Raw genomic sequence first — 27,842 nt, forward strand, 5'->3', positions numbered from 1 at the left:
GACGTCGTTCAAAGTAGTTTGTTTTTATTTAGTTTTTTCACACATTTTCAGGAAACTTTGCAGTACAATTTAATGCTCCAATTTTTACCCCGCGCAAGAAAACATTTATTGTATCCAATTTCCCATAAGGCTTACATTCCTGGAAGATACCAAAACTCAATTTGGGGCAAAAATAAAATTAAAAATATCTTTACTTCAACAAACCTTTAAAGGTATTTGTTCCCAATTAGAATCCATTGATAGATTGGGTTCCACGACTTCAAAATCTGTTCCCAAACTGAGTCGAATCTGTCTACGCGGCCCATGTTGAAACCGCAACTGAAAGATGAAAAAGTAATGTTATTAGTTTTGTTATTGAAATTTTTTATTTAATTTTACTGTCTAAAATCGGGGTTCGAAAATATCATGATACTAAATACCAAAATATCTGACTTACATTATTATTTTTTAATTTATATTTTTTGTTTTTTTTTCAATATACATAAGACGTAAAACAGAGTATTAAAAAATAAAGGATAATTACATAGCAATGAAATACATATTAACAGTAAAAATAGTAAACAAAAAATCCCACAAAGGCATGGCCTGTTCGTGGGTATACAAGAAATGTTTATGAATTTTTGCTCCTATAATAAATAGACAGGTATAATATTTTTGTGTAATTTAAGAAAGAAAAAAGAAAATACTCTGTAAAAGATTAAAAGGTACTTCTTTTGTATAGTAATTAAAAAAGGAAATAAAAAATATTTAAAAAACATAAAAATATTCCTTATTATTATAGAAAAAAAGAGTTAATATCTTTAGTTTGAATCCAGGATAGTGCGTGTTTTTTAAAAGAAGGAAAATTTTTAAAGTTTGGGATCAATGAAATATTACAGTTAAAAACGAATAAAAAAAATTTGGGCCTATAAAATATGCATGTCTCTGTGCTAGTCTCGTTTTACAATGTCGTATTTCTAACACACGATTCCTTCTTTGACTTGATCTATTTGAATTACTTGTAAATAAATTTTGGTTCTTCAATATATATTTTAAACATTGAAAACAATATATTTGTCTTATATCTAAAAGTTAAATTGATATATTATATCCAATATATGAGGTGTTTTAAGAAAATAATGGGATTTTTTCAATTTCGCAGGTTTGGAGAGTCCGACTGTCATTTTTTTTTTTTATGTTGGTATACATGCCCCTAAAGTATGCTATTTTTTTTTTAGATGTATTCATTGTTTACTTTGCCTGTGGCAGCCGCTAAGGTTGGACTTCTTAAATCCATTTCATATATTTTTATCGGTATTTGTAATATGTGCTATTTCCCTATTAGGTGGTTTTTATTTATTTATTCATATTTTTTCCATTATAAACTATGATTAATAATAAAAATAATGTGACCTCACCGGGGTTTACCCGTGCCGAGAACACTTAACAATATCCTTTTAAAAGTATTTTTACCTTTGAAAATAAACAAAGAAGACTTAATAAACAGAGATAATTAACAAAATATTCAGATAGTTTTAAACACTATGTATTTATTTGAATAATAAATTTACTAAATTTATTAGTTAATATAGTAATAATAATTAAAAAATCATCATTGCGCAAAATTAAAAAAAAAAGTATTAAGTTCTTAATTTATAAGTTGATTTTAAATACCCATCTCCATCCTTTAGGTGCGAAAGAAGTGGTCTTCCGCGGAAGAATGTTCTCTCCGAGGATCAGGTTGACGAGTCGAGCTCTGGCTGGCCCTAGCACCAGGATACAAGCTGGCCGAAGAGCACCTTCGCGTGATATCCTGACGGCTTCGGCTATCGCTGATTCTGTGCAAGAAGTAAAGTCAATTTGGTATAAGTGACTATTTAAGTATCGGGTAAACAGTGCTTGGATAGGAGTTTAACATTAGCTTTGGGCATTGACATATTAATACAGCATTATTTTTAAAATTTTATTTTTGCACCACAACAGGCCAGGAGGCCCAATTACAGTGGTGAATTACATCACAGAACACCCAGGCTTAAGAAAAATCACATTTTTATATACATAGACATGCCCTGAGTCCTCAAAAACTATGACACTTAACTTATACCCAAAGTGTATTTAGTTGTTCTTTGACTGCTAGCCAGGCGTGACGATTAGAATCTAAACAAAAATGCCTATTTGTGTCATGAAAACCTTTCGGATAAACATTGTAAAAAGGATTGTGTAACTTTTCAGTGGTAAATATTTTTTCATGAGTGATTAATAAAGCTCAAAACAATTAATATTCAAATTAAATTAATTATTAAATAATAAAGTAGACTCTTTTAACCTACTTTCTAAAATTAATCTTAATGTCCCCTTTCGCGTGACAAGAAATAAGTATTTATTCCATCTGCCAGTCTGTAGCACTAACTATGTCGTTCTTGCTCAAACTATAATGCTTTATTTTCATCTATTGATATATTTAGCATGCCTCTTAATTTATATAAAAATAAATTAAGACTCATTCTTTATGGATGCAATACACTTGCTATTTAATGATGCTCACGCTTACACACACCTGAACACTTATTTCCACACAAACATATCTCTACACTTACTCTCGTATAAATACACATAAACACACCCTTTTGTTGTACCAGAATTTAATATGTATGATTTTTATTTAGAAACTTCGCTGGTCTGTCTTTAAACCGTATCATTTTTATGTTATTATATCATTGTTGACTGTTTGTTTCTGTAAAATAAATAAATCTACACAGGTTGCAGTGACGTTAGGAGCTTATGTAGAAGTGACACCGATCGTGAAGAATAGAATCAAAAATAATAAGTTACCGAGAGGAAACAGGTTCATGTGCGAGACTTCCTTGAGACATCGTTGCGTCTCTCCGAGTATCCTGTGTAATTGGCGCCGGTGCGAGTGAAATCTCCGGATATCTTGCGCCAGACCCCCCCCTCCATCCGGGGCCCTGGTCCCTCGGCGGGCCATAGTGACTTAGAAACCTGAAAAAAAACATAACTACATACATTTTCGATTTTTAATGTTCAACATCATTTTGGAACATTTCCCGATGATTTAGATTTGTATAATTGCCTTTATTATTTTTACCGTGTATGCTACATATAATCTCACGTGATAAGCCCTTATGACTTTTTACGGTTGCGATATCTTCCAGATCTTCATTCATTAACATATTAAAAATGAATACGAGTTCATTATAATTATTACAGGGTCATCTAATAAACGAATTTAAGGTATACAGTGGAACCTCTCGTAGCAATAATTATAAACTCTAATAAAAAAACAGAATTTTGGAAAAAAATTGATCGGAACCAGCATGAACACGATCACAATACTAGAGAAAAGAACAAAATTAGACTTCCATTTAGGAAAAAGCAAAGTCACAAAATTCAATTTTATTTAAAGCAATTAAAAAGTATTACGAAATGGAAAAAAATATTTATGAAGAAAAAAACATATCAAAATTTAAAATAATGGTCAAGACATATGTTATTTATTTATTTATTTTTTTATTTAATATAATCATACAATGCATATACATTATACTCCCAGGAGTTATTAGAACTCATTCCGGGACTGAGGAAAATATAACAATTTTATAAAGTACATGATATAAAGAGTTACAAGAGACATCGCATTTCTGGCTAATCTTAAACCAGTTCATACAAATAGAAATTTGAAGATCAACCAGATCAGATTAATTTCAATAGAGATATGCCAGTTTGAAGTGTAACAATTATACAATTAAAAATATACATCCTAACTACAAACAAACATCTTACCTTGAAAGAAAAATCTAACAATTATAAAAAAAGTACATCATTTAAAGATCAACCAGAAATGGACCAGTTTAATGTATAACAATTATAACAAAATACATAATATGATAGACTAATAAATTTATACTACAATATACAATTATAAAATATACAATATACATCCTAACCAAAAAGTACATAGTATGAAGAACAAACAAGAAAAATACTATTTTATCCTACAAATATGCAATTATAAAATAAAAAAAACATACATCCTAGCTAAAAAGCATTAAACATCAGATATAGAGAAACCTTAAATAAAACAAACCATTAAAAAGCAAGCAATCAAAAAGAAGGAAAACAAACACAATTTCTTATAAATAGAAACAGTAAAACATCAAATTAATATCCAGTCAAAAATAACCTTTATATTTGTTTTCTATAAAAAGGTTTAGGAAGAAATTCTTAAGGGCCACGCTTTGCACTTTACGAATTTTGTTTTCTTTAATTTTACTTGGTAGCTTGTTATAGAGAGTTCGAGAGATATTCTCCAAAGACTTTTTTCCAAACTTCGTGATAAATGTGATAAACAATTTATAAATTAAATATATTTGCAATGTTATTATTAGAACACACATAACAATATGTATGATATGTGTGCCCTACTTTTAGATTTAAATAAAAAAATAATTCGTTCCAGAATCTTCCTTATTATGTGTAACACTCTTTAACTCTTAAAAGACTGTGGTAAATAATCCCTTTGCGCGCGGTGATGTAACATCATGTTACCACTAGTAAAAGACGGAATATTCTAAAGTTCAGACATTTGGAAAAAAAAACATGAAGACATACTGTTTAATAATTTCTTTTGGAATATCCTTAACAGATATCCAAACTGCAGTTAAAAGTAGTTATCACGCGCCATTGTTCTTGAACTTTGCAACAATGGTGATTGGACTCATAAAGGTAATAAACCAAAATTAGTGATCGAACATCCCATTTCCAAGACAAACAAACACGTTTTTTTTTTTTTTTTCCCGAGTACCTTAGCCTTGTACATGACACGTAAGGCTACTAAATACAGGGGTCCAAATATATATATAAAAAAAAATTTAAAAAAAATATTTTGCATAATTTATGCGAATAAACATATAATTTAGCCCTTATATATAGCAAAAAAAGTTATAGAAAAACAAATTAAAAATCACAAATACGCCACTCATGTTACGTGCGTGCGCCCCTCATCACTGTCATCAACCGACTGAAGACTGAATCTGTTTTAGACAACCGCAGAACAGCGTCTCTGTCTTCCTTGTTATGACTTCTATCTTCGTGCTCTCTCTCTTGTATAACGCCCTTGAGGTATTATATTACGAAAATGGCGCTATATAAGTTATCCATAATAATAATAGGATCTCTATAGATGTGTTGCTGAATCAGCGGACATTCATTCTTCGCGTAGTGAGGATAACTATTTTTTGTATTAACATTTAGCATAGTTATACAAATTTTACTTTCTAAATCCTGTGTGAAAATGTCCATTTGAAAATTACAAAAAATACGAATGCATCGTTTAAAAAAATAAGAGAGACATATCAAGTCTTGTGTCCTATGTTGACTAGTGTGACATCACAGCCACACAAGAGTTAAGCGAAAAGAAAAAATCCCGTTAAAACCAATATAAATGACAATAATGCATTCCATGCCTTTAAATTAATAAATAAATCTCACGTATGAGGGTATTTATTAGAAGCAAACATATAAATCTCCACCAAAAATGGAAAATTAGTTATTGATGCCAAAATAAACTATACATAAAAACCTACCTACCTAAATAATAGCGTAATTCAAAACCATCTCTAAATCTTGCAAAAACAGATTTTAATTATATCTATTATTATGGCTAGATTTCTACATAATTGAAATAAAAATGTGAAATTTTTTATCAATTAAAAAATCTAGGCTCTTCTGTAAAGTTAGCTACGTGTCGCAACGGGAACTTTTTCTTCTCCACTGTCAATTTGTCTTATCCACATTTTGTAAAGCTACTTTTTTTTTGTGTTTATTATATTATTTATTATATTATTTATTATATTATATTATTTTATTATATTATTATATTTTATTATATTATATTATTTGTATGTGATGTATTGTAGGGGTTATGTCTTTCATTTGAGTAAGAGTAGTTTTTGAATCTGTGAGTATTTTTTTAGCGTATAATTGTTTTGGTGTCACTTGTGTATACCTATTGTAAAATGCTAAGAAAAAACTACAATATGTTTTTTTTATGTAATCGTTTTATCAGTAAGTCCATGAATGTTAACCTCACCGAATCTCTCCATTAATTAATAATAATTTAAAGGCAATTTTGCTGTCTGATTGTTAAAAATTCTCTGCGCATTACGAAACAGTTGTAAAATGTACCAATTAAAATAATTTTTGTTTTTACATTTGTCTAGATAAGGACAGACACCAAATAATTCATTTTTATGTGTGTCAAGGGCATTGACATTAAATAATCATAATTTTAGATTATCAGTTAGATAAAAATGATAAAAGAATTAAAATTTATTGCAACAGAGATGGAAAAAAAATGGACAAAGAAATTTGGAAGTCAAGGTAATTACAGGGCTTATGACCGCTATGCATCCGAAATGCTTCGGTATCACTCAGAATTACTAATTTCGTAACGCCACATAATCGCCTCCGAGTAGCGCCTGCTAACGTCACTCAACGTAAACATTTTCAATCTCATTGTAGTATTTCTGCTGCGCCATAAATGTCTAATGAAAGAATTTGGTTTGTTTCGGTTATTACAGGAGTGGATAACGCGTCTATCCATGTATCTCCATGATTGTTGAACAGATGATAGAGACACGCTGCATTTATTTACAGTGCCCTTTGCACCCTCAGGTATGGATAAAGGTCTGATGACGAATGTGATCATTGGTTGATTCGGAAGAACTAGAGATGTTGTTTAAAGTAATCCATTTTTATTAATTTTTTCATCCATTTTCGTTGCCAAACAATTAAATGCTATAATTTTTGTAAAACGCACTCTATATAAAAATATTTTGGCTGAATATTTTTATGTCAAAGAAAAATTAATTTACCCATTAAGGATCTAAATTTGTTGCAACAGAGAGAAATCATTTTTGAGAGAGGAATATGTAAGTCTAGACATTTACAGAGCTTGTGACCTGTCATTGTCTGGTTTAAGATGTCACTTTACATACTGTGTAACATTCACCATTCTGCCTATGGTTAAACATTTACATTTCCTCAATTCTTCTATCTGTTGACTGTGGGTGAGATTCATCCGGCTGAACCGTTTCACCTACTAGGGAACGCCCGAAAAAATTTAAAAAAAAAATTGTACTTCTTATATCAGTTAGTTCGATCAACAATGTTTTGAGTATGTCCAAATGTTTGTAGACAAATGCCTATTTAAACCAGCCAACGACAGGTCATAAGTCCTGTAAATGCCTAGACTTCCATATTTCCTTCTCAAAAATGTTTTCCCTCAGTTGCAACAAATTTAGATCTAAATTAGAACCTAATTGGATCTAATTTCTAATCTACTTTTGGGAATAAGACAAATATATTGTTTAAAATATATATTTAAGAACCAAAATGTGTTCAAAGTAATTCAAAACGAGACTAGCACAGAGACATGCATATTTTATAGGCCTAAATTTTTTAAAATCTTTTTTACTGATAATATTTCATTGATCCCAAACTTTAAAAATTTTCCTTCTTTTAAAAAACATGCACTATCCTGGATTCAAACTAAAGATATTAACTTTTTTTTCTATGATACATTTTGTTGCCCTTTAATAATAAGGAATATTTTTATGTTTTTTTAATATTTTTTAATTACTATACAAAAAAGTACCTTATAATCTTTTACGGAATATTTTCTTTTCTTTTTCTTAAATTACACAAAAGTATTATACCTGTCTATTTATTATAGGAGCAAAAAATTCAAAACATTTCTTGTATACCCACGAACAGGCCATGCCTTTGTGGGAGTTTTTGTTTACTATTTTTACTGTTAATATGTATTTCATTGCTATGTTATTTTCCTTTATTTTTTTAATACTCTGTTTTACCTGTAATGTATATTGTAAAAAAAAAACAAAAAAATTATAATAATAATAATATATACATTTTTTTTAAATTACTCCCTAAGGAGAAAATCTACATACTCAAAGCATTGTTGATTACCATATAAAGGGTTAAGATTATGAATAAATAAATAAAAACGTATTTTAGTTAGCCGAGAGGAGCCGCATATTGTCCCATATTTAAAATACATATTGTACAGTCCAATAATACAGCTTTATTGTATTTATATAAATATACTTGATATGAATAGAAATTATAGTCTGATGCAAGAGCTGACTCATGTAATCGGCGGTACACATGTACTTAAACTACACTAGTGGTAGGTGATTATGTTTATAGGTATCATTATTGTCAAAGCAGGGTTGTAGATAAACATTTTTTTTTTAATTGAGACGGGTTGTAACGAAAACATAATTTTTAAAACAAGGATTGAAACAAAAATGTGGCAGGTTATAACAAAAATATAATAAATAACCGAACAGATAGGTTGTAAGGAAAATGTAATTAAAGAATGAGAAGAGTTGAAACAAAAAACTTATTCCGAGGACGAGCTCCGCATGGAAACTCAATTTCTTCTTCCTTTATCAGAGGCATCCAATAAAAGCATTGTTATTTATTTATTTAATTTAATTTTACAATACGCCAAGGGGCATTTACAAAAATAATATAGTTTAGTACAAACATAGTAAGTAATATTTTTTAAATAAACAACAGGTTATTTTTGTATACATGTAGAAACAGAAAAAGCATGCTGAAACGCAAAATCAAAAGTGAAAAATATGCATATCAGAAAAATGTTAGAATAAAAAGCAAATTGTAAATAACTTGTAAAAAGTTGAACCAAATAAAAAAAATTGTATTAACAAATTAATATTAAAAATAAATAATAAAAGTTAATTTACAGAAAGTATATAAGATAATAATACAAACATATGGTAAACATATTAAAAATATTTGAAAAATTAATTTCAGAAAGAGATAATACACATCAAAAACAGAGAAAGCATTACATCAAAAAGAAAGTTTTATTGTGACTTTGATAATTAGTTTTAAACAATGCATTTAAGAACATTTTAAAATGAAAAATTGTTGCATTAAAAATGTCTATATCACAAGTAAATTTGCTGGCTAAGGAATGTAAACGCGGAATCGGAGAGTGTCGTTATGTCTTGGATCCCTAGTCATTGTGGTATTCCCGGCAACGAAAAGGTGGACGCGTTGGTAAAGGAGACGGTCCATTCCGGAGATCCTGCCTATAGTAATTTCCTACCACTAGGCAAACTCCTCATGATGACAAGAGAGCAACTTCGCACATGGCAAGAATATTGGGTAGCCTCCTCCCAAGCCAAGGGAAGACATCTTTTCCAATTGAAACCAAATGTAACAGAAAAGCCTCGGTTTTCCAAAGTGATTCTGAACAAATTTGAGACATCTACCATATGCAGAATGCGCATTGGGAACTGTTGTAACGGTTCTCACCTGTTCAGAATCCATGTCAGCTTGAGGAGGAATATCTAAATCATGGTTTTTTGGATGCCCCATAAATGATTGTTATCCTGAGTTCCTATTTGACTTCTCCGTTTGCAACGTCCTATCTTCTGTTCATATTCTAACTCTCCAGTTACCACCCAATAAAAATGTATTCAAAATTTTATGTAAATATCAAGTTTTAAATAAGTTATATATGTATAGTGTATGTAATATTAAATACTAACACACTAACTTGTATGTAGTACAAACACATGTGTAAATATTTAAGTAAAGAAAAATCTGAAACTCGACACTGGCTAGAACACCCCAGTTGGGAAGTAAAAAAGCAAAAAAAAAAGAAGAAGAAAACAAAAAATACAATTCAAAAAATTGTGACAAGTTGTAACAACATTATAATAAATAACTGAGACAAGTTGAAACAAAACTGGGTGTTCTGTGCTGTAAATCACTGCTGTAATTGAGCCTTTTGGGATGTTGTGTAAATTAAACATTTATTTAAAAAATAAATGAGTGGTATTAAATAATAATATTAGTATTATGTAATAAAAGACATAAACAAAGATCTCCTATGAAGACTGAATGGATGATCAAATTGTGAATTTTGTGCATAAAAAAATAAAATAAAATAGAATAGATCACCGTATTTTAAAATTATGTATGATTTATTTTATGTAATTATAATATATTTTGTGCTATATAAAAAAAGAAATGAGGAAAAATTAAGTAATATTATGCATTTTGAATCTAGAAAAAATGCCTTACATAAATAATGAATGGCTAACTGAAATTGAACATGTTAAATACTTAGAACTAACAATAGACACAGAATTGACATGGACAATTCATATCAATAATTTAATTAGTAAAATAGCAAAATTATCGGGTCTATTTTCAAAAATAAAAATCTTTGTTCCAAAAACGGAAAAAATTAGAATGTATGAAGCTAATGTAAAATATGCTATATGCAATTATTATGGGAACAGGAAACCAAAATGACATAAACAGACTACAAAGACAGCAAAATAAAATATTAAAGTTAGTATATGACCTCCCTTATCTAACAGCAACTAAAGACCTCTTTAAACAAAGTAAATAATTTAATAAAACTGACTTTTTCAACAAGAATCCTTACAATTTATTCATAAATTAGCCGCTGATGTAATTGTAGACAATGAACTAAAACATGAAAAAAACTGTAGTAAACACGAACACAGTATGAGAATATCAGAACAATATCACATACAAAATTTTAAAATGACGAGACAAGGACAATCGTGACTAATAAACCAGGGATTGAAATTATACAATAAACTAGCAGATAAAACTAACCAAAAGGCTCTGACAATCTTTACAAAAGATGTTAAAAATATTATCATCAAAAATAGAATATGAATTTAAAAAAGGAAAATTATTTTGGTAAATTAATGTAATACATAAGGGTTTATAAATAAATTTCAAATAAAAAGCAATTATATCAAGTATTTTTGATTTATAACTTATAAGAAAATAATAGTTATTTAGCAACAGAAATTGTCACAGCCCTGCGGAATAGAATAACAATTTAATATGATATCATAGTGAGCCGTTAGGTCTGTTATCACAATAACTTATGTATAAGCAAGTTTCAAGAGATTTTTTATAATTAAATGGTCAGCCGTAAGTGACAAAATACTGATATTTATATAGAGATGGAGATTTTCTTTGGTATACTTGTCTGCCTTTTGATTAGTAAATAAATTTCTCTTCTGAAATTTGTATTACTGCTAAAATCGCTTTAATGAAATTTTATCGACTTCTCTTGGTTTAAAATCTTCGTAATTGATTTCAACTTGTGTACATTATATTGCTCAGTTAAGATTTCAAACATTTCAATCAAGTCACCACGCTGCCTCCGCTCTTCCAGTGAACCTTGCCCGAGCTCCCTTAAGCGACCTCATATGATTTATTTCTTAGAGAAAATACCATTTTTGTTGCTCTTCTCTGGACTTTCTTCAACAACTCTTGCCTTTTTTAAAATAGAGACTCCAGACTGACTTATTCCCCTTTAAAAAATAACAGCTTATTTAAAAAGGATTTTAGAGCACCAGAGATGGCAGCTGCCTTGTTGGTATTCTGGATCTTCTCTACCACCTCCACTATCAATTTCTTAATAGCAATTTCATATTGCTTTTTTTAAAAATCTTTTATTTATAAATCATATAACACGTATTTTACAAGTATAATACGTTGAATTACATTCCCAGGAGTTACAACAACTCAATTCGGGATATAAATAATATTAACATTTAGAAAATAACACATTTTGAGAACAACAAAGAAACAAAGCAAGTTTAGCACCTTTATAACTAAATATAGCACAACAATATATACGCCTAAAACCTTTTCTTACACAAGCAGAATCAATATATAAAAATAAACACTTTTAAGAATAAAAAAAAAGTCGTGAATCTACTAAGAGAGATAGGGTCATTAACATCATATGCCATGCAGATGATGCTGTCATAGTGATAATGAGAACACATCCATCTCAGTTAGTAAACATATGGATGCCTAAGAAATGTAGTATAGTACAATGAGCACATGATTATTGGAAACATAATTCGGATATACAAAACGTGTGTCAGACCAAATCATGGTGTAAACAACAGAGGCGAGGATAGACAGAGAGAAAATAAAAAATACGAAAAACCAAGTAGAAAAACTAAATAGAAAAACTAAATAGAAAAACCAAATAATTGTCCTTATGGATAATGGAAGTAGATTGTACACTTTAACCGAGTAGTAGGCCAATCCTCTTTGACCAAAGGTTGTATTAATTTTTAATTGTTATTTCACCATCAGGGCGGAGTATCTAGTAACTCTTGTATTTATGTAATGAGTTATGGAAGGTGGAGAATAATGTTTGTATGCGTACAGTAACAGAGCTTTTACACAAAGTTGTTTTACAACTCTATGGTAGTGTTGAACTACGTTCTCGTGTTATGATTGTATACGTGAGTGAGATGTCACTATCCTTGATGTGTCCATTCATTTTTATACTACATTTTAGACCAGTTTTTCAATCAAGAATGATATTTTTAACAATTGAAAACAATAATAACGATCAGATTCAAAGTGAAATTAGATATCTGTGATGTCACCCATGTTGGCATTGTAATATAATACACTTGTAATGCTTCAGTGATCCTCACTAACTACGTAGTAACATAGGTCCATTAAAAAGCGGACAACCTACAAGTGCGCTGCCAAAATATAAACAAATGAAACAATGACAAGATAATAAAGATTCTAATTATATTTATTGACAATGAGGAAGTTCCGTGCTGTGGGAAATTGGATACAAAAATGTTTTTTTACACATGGTAAAAATTAGAGAATTTAATTGTTATGGAGAAGTATAAAAAAGATGTATGAAAAAATCTTAAGAGTCACTCCCTTTTGCTCTATTGCATAGAACAATATCGTTCCAAATTTTTGGTTTAGCAACAAATGTGTAATGGACGGTTTTCCGTTTGCAATCCTCGACCTGAGTAGACCGTACAGCATCTAAGCTTTCCTACGCTCATAAGGTAAACTCATATCTGTTTATATGTTAGCCGTAGGAAAGATTAAGTGGCGAGATGCTTACCTACCCGTTGTATTGCTGTAAACTGCAGCTAATTTAGTGATTAATAATCACAAAATGGTTTTGTCCATATGGGCGACTCAAGCGGGTGGCATATTATTACTCTAAGAAAAAAATCTTCCGAATCAACCGATGATTTTGATAGATTTCTGGTTTCCGGGAAGAGTTTCAACTCACCGATCAGCAGAACTCACCAACTAGAACTTGTGACGTCACCGGCGGAGTAATTTTAAAATTACAAAACTTAAAAAAATCATAGAGCTGATGGAGAAAATCATGGGGATTACTCGGCTCTACCCCACAAACCCGTATTCTCCAGATGTTGCACCCTCTATCTCTTGTTTTGATCAATGGCACGTGGCCGTGCTGACCAGCATTTCCGGTCTTATAGAGAAGTAAAAAATTGGATCGATTCGTGGATCGCTTCAGAAGATGACCAGTTTTTTAAACCCGGGAATCGTACGCTGCCCGAAAGATGGGAGAAATCAGTGGCCAGCGTTGGACAATACTTTGAATCATAAATGGATAGCCAGTTTTTTTACAATAAGGCCTCGAATTTCGGAAAAAAAACAACGGAAGCAAAGTTAGTTAGCTGTCAGTGGTCGCGTCGTCACAAGATAGCTCTTTTTGTCAACTGTGAAACGGCCCGTTACCTGTCATGGTGACGAAAACATCTACGTGTTGCACATGGGCTTATGTATAATTTTCAATCTCAGAAACTACCTAGTGTAAAACAGAAAATAAAATGGCCCAAGATTCGGCACAAGAATTATTGTACAGGAACCTGCACAAGATCTTGTACCATTTTCTGACCCATGTAATACGACTTTACTCTTCATATGAGTACTCGAGAGTAATTTGATTGATGTATACATCTATGGCATCATATTATGGAAATAAGTTTTGTCACAGTGTTTATTATTTTAATTAAATGCAAATTGGTAGTTAAATAATGAAGCAATCGATATAAATAGTAATACAGAAATGTGATTTTAAATAATCATAAAACGGGTGGATTTTCATTATCGGTTATAGCTCGAAGTCAATGAAACCATAAATAATCGAACTTGGAACTTAATGGAAGAAGGAAGATAATGAAACAGTCCCGAGATAAAGATGAAATGATGTAAACAACACTCAAAACACAAGACAGATTAAATCATTCGGTTAGCTCGTAAGTTTAGATTCAAACCACGTAGCTAAACACAATTACTAATGTCGCGACACAAATAACGATGACACGCACGAGGAGTTCTCATTAGCGGCACAGAACAAAAAATGTAAACAATAAACTTACCTCGGCTTGAGAAAAAAACTAGTAATCCCACGCCAGAAACACAAATTTTTTCTAAAATAAACAATTTCTCATTTTGTGGATGTCACTGTTGTATTTTGTAAACTACAGCTATAAATTAATGTAAACTAACAAACGCAGCACTAAAAAGCGTTCGCGAACTACCGACCATTTTATTTTTGCACAACTTTCTTACATTCCCACTCGGTATACGTATATAAAACTACGATGAATGAAGTTATAGAACACAGAATGTCACGAAGCGAACAGATGGAAACTGTCAAAAGAAACAAGATTGCCATGACGGAGAAGCATAGACAATTGTTTTTATTGTACAGTATTTACTCAAACTTAAAAATAACATTTGAATATTTTATTAATTCGCATAATACAAATATTTTTTTCTGAGTACAGTATAATAAGAATACAGTAAGGTGCGTGAAAAAGAACCAAAACCTTAGTTGATTGTTTTCGACTCAATGACTACTCCCGGATAAAATCCTGAATATAGAAATTAAGTTAAAATAGTCGACTTCATTGTGTAGTGTATCTTGAGGTCCTGGGTTCGATTCCTGGCAAGGTGGACATGAAATAGTGATATTTAAGTTTGTTGAAACTCAACATTTCATTATTTCTGGACTGGCACCAAAAGTGTACGATTAAAAATACAAAGCGGAATGATGACGATGAACACAAATAATTACACTTTATTTTATTAAATAAAACTGACTAAAAAGTTATTTTGACATAGTTTCTTCATTTGACGATAAATGAAGAAAACCATACGAATACATTTGCAAAGTAGCATGAGAATTTTTTTTAAGACCTTTTTTAAACAACTTTAAAAAAAATAGCTTTCCTTATCACGGGGGGGAATACTTTTGAAGTGTACTATTATATGGGGTAGTTTGTTATTGAAATTGTGGTGAAATTGAGAAACATTATACAAGGTAAGATTAGATTATTTCGGAGGCTATAAAATCAAGTTCTGCGTCGCGTGTATGAATAGGTAGAAGCTATCCCTCTATCCGCTAACCAAGAGGAAGCGGGAATATCCACCGATCGCAAACTTGAGATTAAATAGAAGATTGCGTCTTCCTGGTGCCATATCAGATATGTGAGACAGAAAGTTGATTTGCCGTGTGTTTTCCTTATTTTAATTCCTCCTCATGATATGTAATTCTAATTAAATCTACATCAATTTAATGCCCAAAACAAAATAATAAAACTTAATCTAATCCTGAAAACGTGTAACTTGGAAGATAATTTAAAGAGCTTGAATATTTTATGTGCCTATGTTTATCAATCTAAAACATGAGAAATTCCTTAGAGCTAATGACAAACATAAAAAAAATAAATTACTTATAAAGCTAGGTCCTTACACTAAGCGATTCGCGATTGTCGTTCTTCACTTTTGTCTAATACATCACCATGCGGAAAGTTGATGGATGATAGTTCGGATGCTATGCTCGGACGAGCATAAGCTGCGCAATGTCCTGGGTGAAGATCTTCCATAGATAAAGTCTTGGGCGGCTCTTGGGATTCGGCCCCGTTGGTGACTACAGCCAGCTGGAAGACTGGGCGGCCGTAGTGAGCACACGCGCTGGCGGTATAGGAAACTGGCGTTCCTTGGAGGATGGTAGATATCCTAGATGTGGAGGTATCTTCGCAGCTGGAAGGCGGCCTCAGATGACCTTCGTGGACTAGTCGAATTTCACGAGGTTTGATGCATAGCGCGGCTGGCTACGAATATTGTACTTGTAAGGCTCTGTCTGCCCTTCCCTCTCGGTTATCACTTTAATTAAATAAATTTATTTATTTTACCAGTATAATTATACATTTTTACAATAAAAAAAAACAAATTCACTTGTTATATTTTTACTAAAACTAAAATCCCACCAAGCCACTTTTTGTAGCTTGTTGGTGAAAAATTCACTGTCTCTTTTTAACTCTAACTTATTACCAGGTAGATTTTTTTCTACGTTATATTAAAAATTAATCTTATTGATAATTATTAAATTAAAAAAGTTATGGTTATTGTTAAATTATCGACTAAAATATGTACAATATAAAATAGAGTTAATTAAAGTAAACATACACTCAACTTAGAAAACTAAATAATTGAACTAATTTATACCTTTGAAGATAAAATAAGGAATTATTAAAAAATAAATTGGGAATAGTTCGCCTCCTAGTGTAGTGGTTACCGCGTTCGCCTACCATGCTCGAGGTCCTAGGTTCGATTCCTGGCAAGGTGGATGAGAAATATTTATGTAAATGTGGTTCTATGCTGCAATGTTTTATAGTTCCTGGACTGGAATCTGAAGCGTAAAACTCTCCATCTTGCCTTCATATATATTATAAATAATCGCTAGTACTTTGCAATTGTGTTACCCATGCAGGTCTTATGCACCAAAGGGCAAGGATAAGAAAATTATGGCATATAAATTTATTAGAGTTTTATGAATATGTCAAAAGTTGGAATAATCGGGGCGCGTACCTAAGAAGATGTAAAAATATTGAAGAAACGAGGTTTGTATGTATGACCGAGGAATAAGGTTTGGGTTTTGTTATGTTATTTTTATATAAATTTGAAGAGTTTAAAATACAAATATTATTTTAATGGCTATCATTAAGTGTTATTTTTTTAAATGTTTTTTCCGGCGGAAAACTTTAATTGTTAATTTTATTGTATTTTCAAAAGTAAGGTTTTTGAAATTCTAGGCAATTCATCGCTCAGTCTTTCAATTTTTTCCGAAGGGATTGAATCCTAATTACTAACTAAATAAATATTATTGTAATTAGTAAAGAATCAGATAAATATTATTTCAATATATTTATTTTTAACGGCGGTAATTAAAATGTGTTTTTTTTCAGAATTGGCTAACGTGAACTAAAAGGTAATTTAAATTTATACTTGAAGCACTAATTTTGTGGTTGTTTATTTTAATAAAATAAATAAAAACAACTTTGTTTTTAACCAATTATTTTTTACATTTCCTACAGACCGGTTTCTAAGCTATACAAGTTTCTTTATCAAGGCATACTTAACTGATGAATTCTATTCCATTGTATTTTATCAATGGTTACTAAATATGACATTAACATTATTACAATTTACTTACTTTTATGACGATTACCTTGATTAGTTGTTACTTTGTCTTGCAAAAATATGTCAATATGATACCGGGTTATGGTCCCGTGTTAGTGTTGTGGACTCACGGATCAAAGGTCAGAGGTTCAAATACCACTCTATCACAATTCGATTCCCATTTTTCCAGCACAAGTCATTTACGACTTTTAGGCAACGGTCTGAAAATTAGAATATTTGGGCGAATAACAAGAACTCAATTACTTATGTTTTAAAAAAAAACTTAACGGAATATAATTAATATCCTATATTCATTTACTGCTTAAATGAAGTAATACGAAAAAATTATGTAAGTAAGTACTCATCTATTTTTATTTTTCAAAGTAGAACCCTTACCTCTTCTGCCAAATTTATTGTTACAATATTATAAACTTTACGCTTGATAAAAAGCTAATGTAAAAATATTGTTATGTTGGTGACGTTGATTATGGAAATTAGAGATTATATGTTCAAGTGAAAAGTGTTTATTAAGTTCTAAAGTGAATTTTTATCATCTTCAAATAAAATGAGTCAAAACCAATCTAACAATTCATGTTTGTGCCGTCTAGGTAATGAAAAAAAGTAAACTTTTTATTTCAATGTAATTAATTGTTGTCGGTTGTCAAACGAATCGGTTAGCGTGCGTCATCATTTTTTAGTATTTTCTTAATAAAAAACAACTTTTACCAAATGAGAAGGTAATGAATAAAGTACATTTAAGATTGAATGCCGTCAAGATTCACGTACATAATTCAATTTATTTCAGCTTATTTCGTTTGAATTTGCCGGCCGGTAAGATTTCAACTAGAATCTAGTTAGACGTTGTCTATGAAAATCTTTACCACCGATAAAGTTGCTACGCCGAATGTCATTCTGAAAAGTTCACACGTCTGGTCGGATGGGATTTGCCAAAAAAAAATAAGATTAGGCGCCTAAAAGTAATATTGTTAAATATTGCACAGTTCTACAGCACCCCATGTCAAAGGTGAATTAACATTATTTCAATTTTGTGTGTGTAAATCTCGTCGTTCCTCGCTCGGAATCATGACATGTTTTTTGTCAGTGCTTAAAAGTCACTTGTTATCATTTCGAATTAGCATTTTTTTTGTATTATCGTTTCAGTGTTGTTTTATTTGATCGAATTGTGGAAAAAGCGCAAGTTATGTTGTTTATCTAACTGTGCAGTGGTAAAGTGCCTCGCTCGGATCCGGTATGTAGGAAAATGATATTTTTTTCGTATTTATCTTGGACGTTTTATTATTATCGGTTTAATTGAACTGCAGAGGTCTTTCAATTACCGAAGTGCCGACTTTGACTCGGCCTAATGACTTAATAACAGCTTTTTGCTGGGCAAGTAATTAAAATACTAAAGTATAAACAAAGCTATTATATCAATGTATTTGGTAATGGAATTACACAAATTGTGTTTTCTAACGAGTTAATAACACCTATGAACAGGTAAAACTAGATAAAAAGTGTAGCTAAATGATGAATCTCATCACAACAATAAAGGTTTCAGCTCTATAACTTCACTAAAATCAACAGAAGGAAGAGTTGAAGAAATACTGATGTTCAAACATAGGCAAAATGGTGAATGTTACAGTGTGTAAAGTGGCCACTTAAACCAGCCAATGACAGGTCATAAGCCCTGTAAATGCCTAGACTTCCATAACATTTTAGAGAAGGGCTCTAAAATGTTCTCCATCCCTGTTGTAATTTGTTTATTAAGTATAAGATAGAAAGAGATATTTTTTAATTTCTTCAGCCACATTTTGATTTCTTTTTTGAAAGCTTTTTTGTTATCCGTTAATTTAATTATTAGTTTACCCTGAATAATATATTCAATATTCTATAAATAAACAAAACAAACACATCATAACACCGTATTCCTGTAAGGGTAGGTAGAGAGGATTAAATGCCGTATCACTCTGTCTTTGCATACAGACCTTGCTTCATCTATATTAAACTTCAAAATTTTATGTATTATTTATTTTATTTAAACACTTTATATACACGTACAGCTTACATTTTACATACATATGTATAAGGGCGGGCATATTGCCTTAAGGCAATTTCTTCCTACCTACCTTTGGGTTAATGGTTTGCTGTTAAATTTGATAAAATCAGTGGTCTATGAACATATTGTAATATTTTCACTATAAAATAAAATATTGAAAAACATATATATTTTTTCAAGAAATAAAAATTGACTAAATATCTACTCTATACTATGAAGAATGGTGGGGGTAAAGAAGAATGGAAGGAAAGAGGAGAAAGGAAAAACTCATATATTCAGAAAGTTATGAGTTTAGTTATATTGTTGGTTTATTAATAATTTCTTCATAGACCTAAATATTGAAAAAAAATTTTTGAAGAAGTAAAAATTAACTAAATATCTACACTATACTATGAAGAGAGGAGCGGCTAAAGAGGGAAAGAAAGAGGGAGGAAAAGGGAAAAACTAAAATATTCAGGAAGTGACGTTTCATATGTGAAAAAAATATTGCGAAGAAGTGATAGAACGTGAATGTTTCTTTTATGCCTGATACTGAGCCAGTGTCGTTGCGTGCGATATTCGGTTATGTGGCTGAATTTGCGAAAATTAAAGATATAATGCATACAAACATTCTCCAATTTACAGTAAACATGATTTTTTTTTTAAAATTCTTTATTTTGAAAAATATTTTTTTGATATTAAAAAATTTGAGCAAAATTAATTTAAAAGTCTTTCTCAGTAGGGAAAGGTTCTTAGGAGAACTGTACAGTGTACAGTGTTCAAAATTTTATTATATTGCTCACAATACATCTCACTAATTAAAAACAATTCTTCTGTGCTGATTTGCTTCAGCCAGATTTTTTATTTTTATAAATTAGAATTAGGTTGTGGTCCCGTTGCTAGTGTTACGTACTCATGGATTAAAGATCTGAGGTTCGAACCCATTTCTCCCCAACTTGATTTACTTTTTCTAATACTGAGTTATTTACAACTCGTTGAAAATGGCTACCATATTTGAAATATTTGGGTAAATTATAATAACGCTAATATTTCTTTTTATAAAAAAAAATAATTAATATTGTTTGTTATCTGTTAACTTAATTTTTCGGGGAAGCATATCAAATTTAAAGCGAGGGCGGATACTGTCAAGACCAAAAGTATTCTACGGACAACAGAAATCAGAACTCTCGTGCTATTGCTTCAATATTTCAGGAATTACACTGGCCACGTTTTCCACAGAGGGCGGAATACAAACTCTGTTGGCTTATGTACCCGTACACTGCAAAACGCTGCTCCGGAATATATAAGAGAATTTTGCATTCCCGATGAACTAGCTGAGAGACGTCTTACGCTTAGATCAGCTACATCTACTTCGAGAGGAAAAGTTATTATACCTCTACACAAACAGCGCATTAAATTCGGTGAACGCGCATTTGCGGTCACCGGCCCTATGGCACGGAATGCTCTTCCAGCAGAAGTGCGAAACTGTGAAAGTGAAGCGACGTTTCGGAAAAATCTCTGTTCTCTAAATCATTTCTCCTGTACAAAACAATCAAAACTCTGCCTGTTCGGGGATTACTGTGGATTTGCATAATTTAAGAACAATTTAATAGTAATACATTCAAGTTTCCTCTCAAACATAACCATAACACACGCTTCACGTCTTATGATGATTTGGTAGTACCAAAAGTATGTAATAAGTGTGGTAATAGAACTCTCAAATATTTAGTACCTAGCATTTTTAACTTATTGCCGAAAAAACTTACATTGTAACAAGAGCAAAATAAGAGAGTGGCTACTCGATCAAAAGTTTATAAATGAATAGTAGCTTATGTGTAAATATTTTAATTTTTCATATATTTTCTTGTATTTAAAAAATAAATTTATAAATGATTTTTTTATATACATGTACATATATTCTGATCTTTCGGGCTGTTAATTTATATCTGTTATTCATTGTTTTTATAAATGTAAATAATATTATAAAAGCTAGTAAAAATATAATCTCCACCAACAAGCTACAGAAAGTGGCTCGGTGGGGTTTTAGTTTTAGCAAAAATATAACATCTGAAATTTAAAAAAAATTGTAAAAATTAAAAAAATAATAAATTAATTTGAATAAATCTGTAGCATGGGAAAACAAAATAAATTGTTTTGCTTAAATTACAAATTCAAAACGTTAAAATTAAATTTATTTATTTAAATAATCACTCTTTAAAGCACCCTCGAGGTATTACATTACAAAAACGGGGCTGTATAAGTTATCCATAATAATAATAATATTGCTGGGAAGACTTTGCGTGATAGTGTAAGAGACACCACAATCGTGTGGAGTTTGTCCAAGGGAAGAGACCATTGCAGGAGACAGCTACGAGACATTGCATAGATTTATAAAATATAGTACTGTTAAGCGTGTTGTCCAGATGTTTATAAAAATTTATGTTTATGTAATATTTTTTTTTGTAGTATTCTTTAACATGCTTCCACTTTCTATGTATTTTGTTGTATCCCAACTCAACACAGGGCTCTTGGCCTCATAGAGTTAGAGATACGTTATTATTATTATTATTTGATTTTTTTTGTAATATGTATCTTTATAAGAATAAATAAATAAATCTGAGCAGTCCGTAAGGTTCGAGTTGTGGTCAGAGGGGGGCGGCAGCATTGACGATACTGGTACCAAAATGTAGAGAGAATGAATTTCACAAGAATCCCATACATAGCTCTGCATGGAATTTTCATTCCATTTCATTTATTTTTGCACCACTACAGGCCAGTAGGCCCAATTACAGTGGTGAATTACACCACAGAACACCCAGGCTTGAGAAAAATTCATTTTGATTTTTGTGTTCTCACCGGGAATCGAACCCGGAACCTTCCGAGCGTGAGTCAAGCGTCTTGACCACTACACCACGGAGGGCGGAATACCAGATGAACAGCGTCCACTTGAGTCTACAGAAAGTCGAAGAAGAATATTTACGTATAACTACTTGTGTACAAAAAAACTTGGTAAAATTATTAATTACTTATATTAATTAAGTATTTATATTGGATATTTTTTTGGCTATTAACTTTTTATTTCTTCAACTATTTCTTTACAGAATAACGCTATTGATTTTAAGTGTGTTATTATATAATTCTTAATTACAAGCTAAAATCAATTATGTGTATACCAGGGTTTGTAAGATTTATGGATGGTGTGATGCAAACATGTTGATCCACACCAACCTCAAACCTAATATAAATAAAAATAATTAATGTTCAACATTAGGCGCATTTTTCAAAAATACCATTAATAATTTAGCTTGGCTGTTAAGTTATGTATATACAAAGTATTTAATAGAACAAAAAAAGGTGATCCAATTCTTATATTGATTGTTTTTTAATACGAAAATTTTACAAAAAAAGGGATAACACATTTTTACAGAACGACTTAGAATAACAATATTGCAAATATGTTTTAAACAATGATACTTCCCAGAAAACAAAAATATATGTATGTGTATATATTATATCATCATCATTCCCTTTCCGCACCTGATGGTGCATAGAGCACAGCATTGATACACCAATCGCAGCGTATCTTGATCATTGTTGTTACATGGAAAGATAATCAGTCTTACGCTTGGTCCTAGTCCAGAGACTATAAATTATTCTTGCGTGAAAACACCTTTTTAAATAAATATGTCGGGAATCGAACCCGAGACCTCTCGCATGGTAGGCAAACATACTGACCGATATATATATATATATAAATTTATAATATTTTACCTTTTTTATGTGAAATTATCAATAGAATATATTTTATTGTGATGTAAAATGTTGAGTAAAGAATTAATAAAATTGAAATAAAGCAAGAATGTTTTGAGTCCGTCCAAATGTTTGCAGACTGGCTGGAATTTCTCCCTAGGGAGTTATTTAAATCTTAATTAGTTGCAACTGAGAGGGAAAACATTTTTGGGATGAGAAAATGGTAGTCTAGGCATTTACAGGACTTATGACCTGTCATTGGCTGGTTTAAGTGGCCACTTTTCACACCCGTGTAACATTCACCATTCTGCCTATGTTTAAACATACACGTGCGTTTCCAGAAATTCTCCAGCAGCCTAGTGGACCACATGGTGACGATATCTACCTACTGTCTACAAAAGATTCTCTTCGGACATCTATCTCCCTTTGTTAACCATGGAGTTGATACAGTGCTTTATTTATTTAGTTTTTTATTGCTTAGTTCTTGGCATGAACACTTGACAAACTTACTACTATGCTCTATTTTTTATAAATTTATTGATATCATTCTAACTTTGCTAGAATTCCACTCGTCCATGCGCTTTGTAGCTGCACGATGATTGGTTATCTAGCTTTCATATACCAACTTAAAAATACCTAAATTTTATAAATGGGGTCTAGAATTCCAATCGGTATGCGCTTAGTAGCTGCAAGACGTGTTGTAATCTTACTCCTTTTTATTATTCATATTATTTTTTAGTATCATTAACACACTAAATTTATTTGTCAATTTATAAAATGTGTAAACGGGGCTAAATTTCTAACTGTCTATGCGCTCTGTAGCTGCAAGACGTCCTGTAATCTAGCTCCTATCTGTTACAATTTTTTATTGATCTTAATTGAAAACGAGGAACTAGAATCCCAACCGTCCGTGCGCTCTGTAGCTGCAAGACGTACTGGGATATTTATTAATTGTACAGCGCCCTTGAGGTGATTTTCACAAAAATGGCGCTATAAAATTATCCAACTATATATATATATATATATATATAAATAGCTAAAACCTTGTACATGTAGGCAAGATTCATCCAGCGTTGCCTAGTAGGTGTACAGGTTCAACCGGATGAATTTCGCCTACATGATAAAAGTTTCAGCTCTTTTACTTCGCGAAAGTCGACAGATGGAGAAGTCGAGGAAATGTGGATGTTTGAACATGGGCAGAGTGGTGAATGTTACACAGTGTGTAGTGGCCACTTAAACCAGCCAATGACAGGTCATAAGCCCTGTAAATGCCTAGCCTTCGATATTCCCTTCTCAAAAATGTTTTTTTCCCATCTCTGTTACAAGAGATTTAGATTGAAATAAAAGCTTTATGTTCTAAATCAGACGTTAAAAATACCTTGGCATTACTTTCAATATGATTCCCAAATTACATAAAGTTAGCTGCCGTTTGTAATAAACAAAATCTGTTGGCAATTCTGGCAAAGAAAGCGTCTATTGCAGGGTTAACACATTTTTGCAATATTGTTATCATATTAGTCCATAGAGTAACCTTATGGACTCGTCCATACGGAGAAAAAATATTATATACCGTCGAATCCGTCCATTACACAATATATGTTTCTTTTTTGGGTGATACCATGTGTGTCGGATTTGTTGCGACGTTTCGGCTACCATTGCTGGAGCCATCTTCAGGGTAAATGAACTATAAAAAAAAGACTCGCCTACAGTCTATATTGAATGCCGCAGCGAGACTTATTTTTGGAATCTCTAAGTTCAATCATATCCCTCCACTACTTCGGGAATTACACTGGTTACGTTTTCCACAGACGATGGAATACAAACTCTGTTGGCTTATGTATAAGTCACTGCACAACTCTGCTTCAGAATATCTAATGGAATTCTGCATTCCAGATTCCAGAACTAGCTGACAGACGCCTTACGCTTAGATCAGCTACATCTACGTCGAAAGGATGAGTTATTATACCTCTACGCAAACAGCGCACTAAATTCGGCGAGCGCGCATTTGCGGTCGCAGGCCCTACGGCATGAAATGCTCTCCCAGCAGAGGTGCAAAACTGTAAGAGTAAAGTGATGTTTCGGAAAAAACTTAAAACCCACTTGTTCTCTAAATCATTTGAATAAATCCTTAGCATGTGGTGACAAAGTACATTATTTTTCTTAAATTACAAATTAAACAAGTCAAAATAAAATTTATATAATCACTTTGTAAAGCGCCCTAAGGTATTATATTACGATAATGGCGCTTTATAAGTAATCCATAATAATAATAAAAACTGTGTGTTTTACAGAAAAAAGTATGTGTTTATGTACTAGTAATTTGTACCGTGTCGCAGTCGGCAGTAGGCACATTTCTGTTCGTTTTTGTAGTATGTAGTGCTGGGAACCATGTTGAGTTTAATTTCAGCCCGTCGGCGTCGTCCTTGTTTATGTTATTTGGGTGTGTGTATTTCAATTGCCTCTTTTCTTATTTGTGAACTGTAATTATTGGATTGTGTAAAATTTTTGGTTCGAAGGCAAAAAAATGTCCGGTGTCTGTAAATTATTTTTTTTATTTTTTTATTCCAGTAAAATGTGTTCCGCTATTGCGGATTTGCCGGGTGTCCAATAGTGTGGGCCGATAATTTTTTTCCGAATTTTAAAATAAAAAGGGTCTAAAAAGTTGCCTTTTGGATTACTCCGAAAGCTAAAAATATTTTTAAAAAAAATGATACTACTTTTTGCCTTCAACCAGAGCTTAAAAAAAGCCGATTTTTTTAGCTAAATCGGCTGCCGTTTCGTATTTAAGTAAGAAAATCAGTCTAATGAAATATTATAATGTGCATTAAACCTTATTAAATAAGCACCTAAGGGCGTGAGTTGCACTCTGTTTTGTAATAAATGGGTAGCATTGTTTTAATGAGCTATTGTTTTCGTCAATATTAGCCAGGCGCTCAATGGGATCAGTTCCGCGGAGTGTAAACTTTTTGCATTTCGGTAGTTTTAAAACGTGTTCGAAATTGTAATTGAATCAAAATAGATAATAAACAAAATGTTCAGACAGTGATAAACTTCAAACCTCGGTTAAGGGCCTCAGTATGGAATATTTTTTAAAATAATTTTTACGTTCAATGTGATCCAAAATGCAACTCTGTAGACTCATTCACTTTGATGTCTAAAAAAATAAAAAAACTTTATACATCATCGGCCCATTGTCCAAGTTTACAAGCTCTTTTGTGTTCTCAATACTTTTCTTTGCTATGCGCCCTGTTTGTCCCATGAACACTTTATCGCATCCTTGGCAACTTAGTTTATAAACAGCTTCCGTTTCCAGGGGATTCTCATATTTTGTTTGTTGTTAAACTAAAAAACAAACTAAAATTAGACCAACACTTTGAAACGCTTTTGTTATATGCAATAGATCAAGGGCTAAGGGTAATCACATTTTTGTATTCTAGTTAGCCTAATTTTTTTATTTTACGCATAAGTGGGATGCATTTTAGAAAAGAAAATGCTATTTAAAAACGAAAAAACAATTCTCTCGGCTGACGCCCGTCTAGTCCGTAGAACACAATCGTAACTGATACTCGTAAGCTTCGGTCATCTCTTTCGTCCCGCGAAAATTACCGCAAGGGTTCATACGATAGTATACTCATATAAAAAATATGAGATACGACAATATGCGTCCCAAAAAAAGAACCGATTGCAAAATATTTTTTTTTCTTCGCTCGAACTAAAGATATAATAACGCACATTAAAAACTCAAAATCGACTATTTGTGGGTTACGATATTATACGTAGGAGGGGTCGATATTAGATATGGAAAAAATAAATCGACAGTAGTATGGGAGATCACACGCCCTGGTAAATATTTAGGAACACAATAAAAATAATATTCACACAGCCATAAGTCTTGCTTCGCGATTTATTATTTATCCTGTCCAATATTTACCAAATAAAATAACACATCTTGTAAACATAGACGTGTCATAAATTATTACTATTTACTCGTTTGATTTCAACCCTGTAATGCCAACGAATCAATAACACATTTTTATTTGATCAAAATAAAATATATACCGGATTCAACCTCCTAGTGAGTTATCAATATAAATTTATTACAAAGATGAAGAACATTTTATACATTTTATTTTTGCATTTTTCCAGTTCTTGTCTATAAAAATTTGGACAAACTCAAAATATTGTTGATAAAACCAGCTGGTTCAAGTAGGAGTAAAAAAATTGTAAAGTATTTTCAGGCGTCGCCTAAATAGTATGTGGGATAATTCGAACAGAATCTTACCGCCATCGATAAAGGTTTCAGCTCTTTACAAAGATCAACAGATGGAAGAATCAAAACACAGAATAGGCACAGTGGTGAATATTACACAGTGTGTAAGCCAATGACAGGTCTTAAGTCCTGTAAATGCCTAGACTTCTGTATTCCCTTCTACGAAATCTTATTCATCTCTGTTGTAATATACTAATAAAACAAGTTTGTTTTTAACCATTTTTAACACTTTACCGGTTAAGAATAAGGTTGTTTTACTAAATTAAATAAATACGATTATGGAATAATCTACTCACTAATGTCCTTTATTTACATTCAAATCACGTATGAAATGTCACTTCTTGTATATTGAAAATCTTCATTTTTCCTTCCTCTTTCCTCCCCTCTTTTCCACTCCTC

The 27,842-nt window shown here is 31.5% G+C and overlaps 2 protein-coding genes across 5 annotated transcripts in view; one reads left to right on the forward strand and one right to left on the reverse strand.

The window, feature by feature from the left end:
* The window catches only part of LOC148280666 (dual serine/threonine and tyrosine protein kinase-like), a 35,738-nt gene extending 21,187 nt beyond the window's left edge, over positions 1–14,551 (reverse strand). For both annotated transcript variants that reach the window (XM_088228018.1, XM_088228017.1), the window contains exons 1-4: positions 14,301–14,551; positions 2,812–2,979; positions 1,654–1,817; positions 205–318 (exon numbers count right to left, since the gene is read on the reverse strand). In XM_088228018.1, coding sequence (XP_088084144.1) covers positions 205–318; positions 1,654–1,817; positions 2,812–2,965 — 432 coding nt within the window. In that variant the 5' untranslated portion in view covers positions 2,966–2,979; positions 14,301–14,551. The remainder of the gene's footprint in view (positions 1–204; positions 319–1,653; positions 1,818–2,811; positions 2,980–14,300) is intronic.
* A 3,716-nt stretch (positions 14,552–18,267) lies between these two features.
* Positions 18,268–27,842, forward strand: part of Itpr (Inositol 1,4,5,-trisphosphate receptor) — a 151,510-nt gene continuing 141,935 nt past the window's right edge. For all 3 annotated transcript variants that reach the window (XM_088228019.1, XM_088228020.1, XM_088228021.1), the window contains exon 1: positions 18,268–18,412. The gene's annotated coding sequence lies outside the window, so the exon portion shown is untranslated. The remainder of the gene's footprint in view (positions 18,413–27,842) is intronic.

The sequence above is a fragment of the Micrasema longulum genome, unplaced genomic scaffold (genome assembly GCF_059751315.1).
Source record: "Micrasema longulum isolate JH-2025_06_02 unplaced genomic scaffold, ASM5975131v1 h1tg000554l, whole genome shotgun sequence".
NCBI classification, from domain to species: Eukaryota; Metazoa; Arthropoda; class Insecta; order Trichoptera; family Brachycentridae; genus Micrasema; species Micrasema longulum.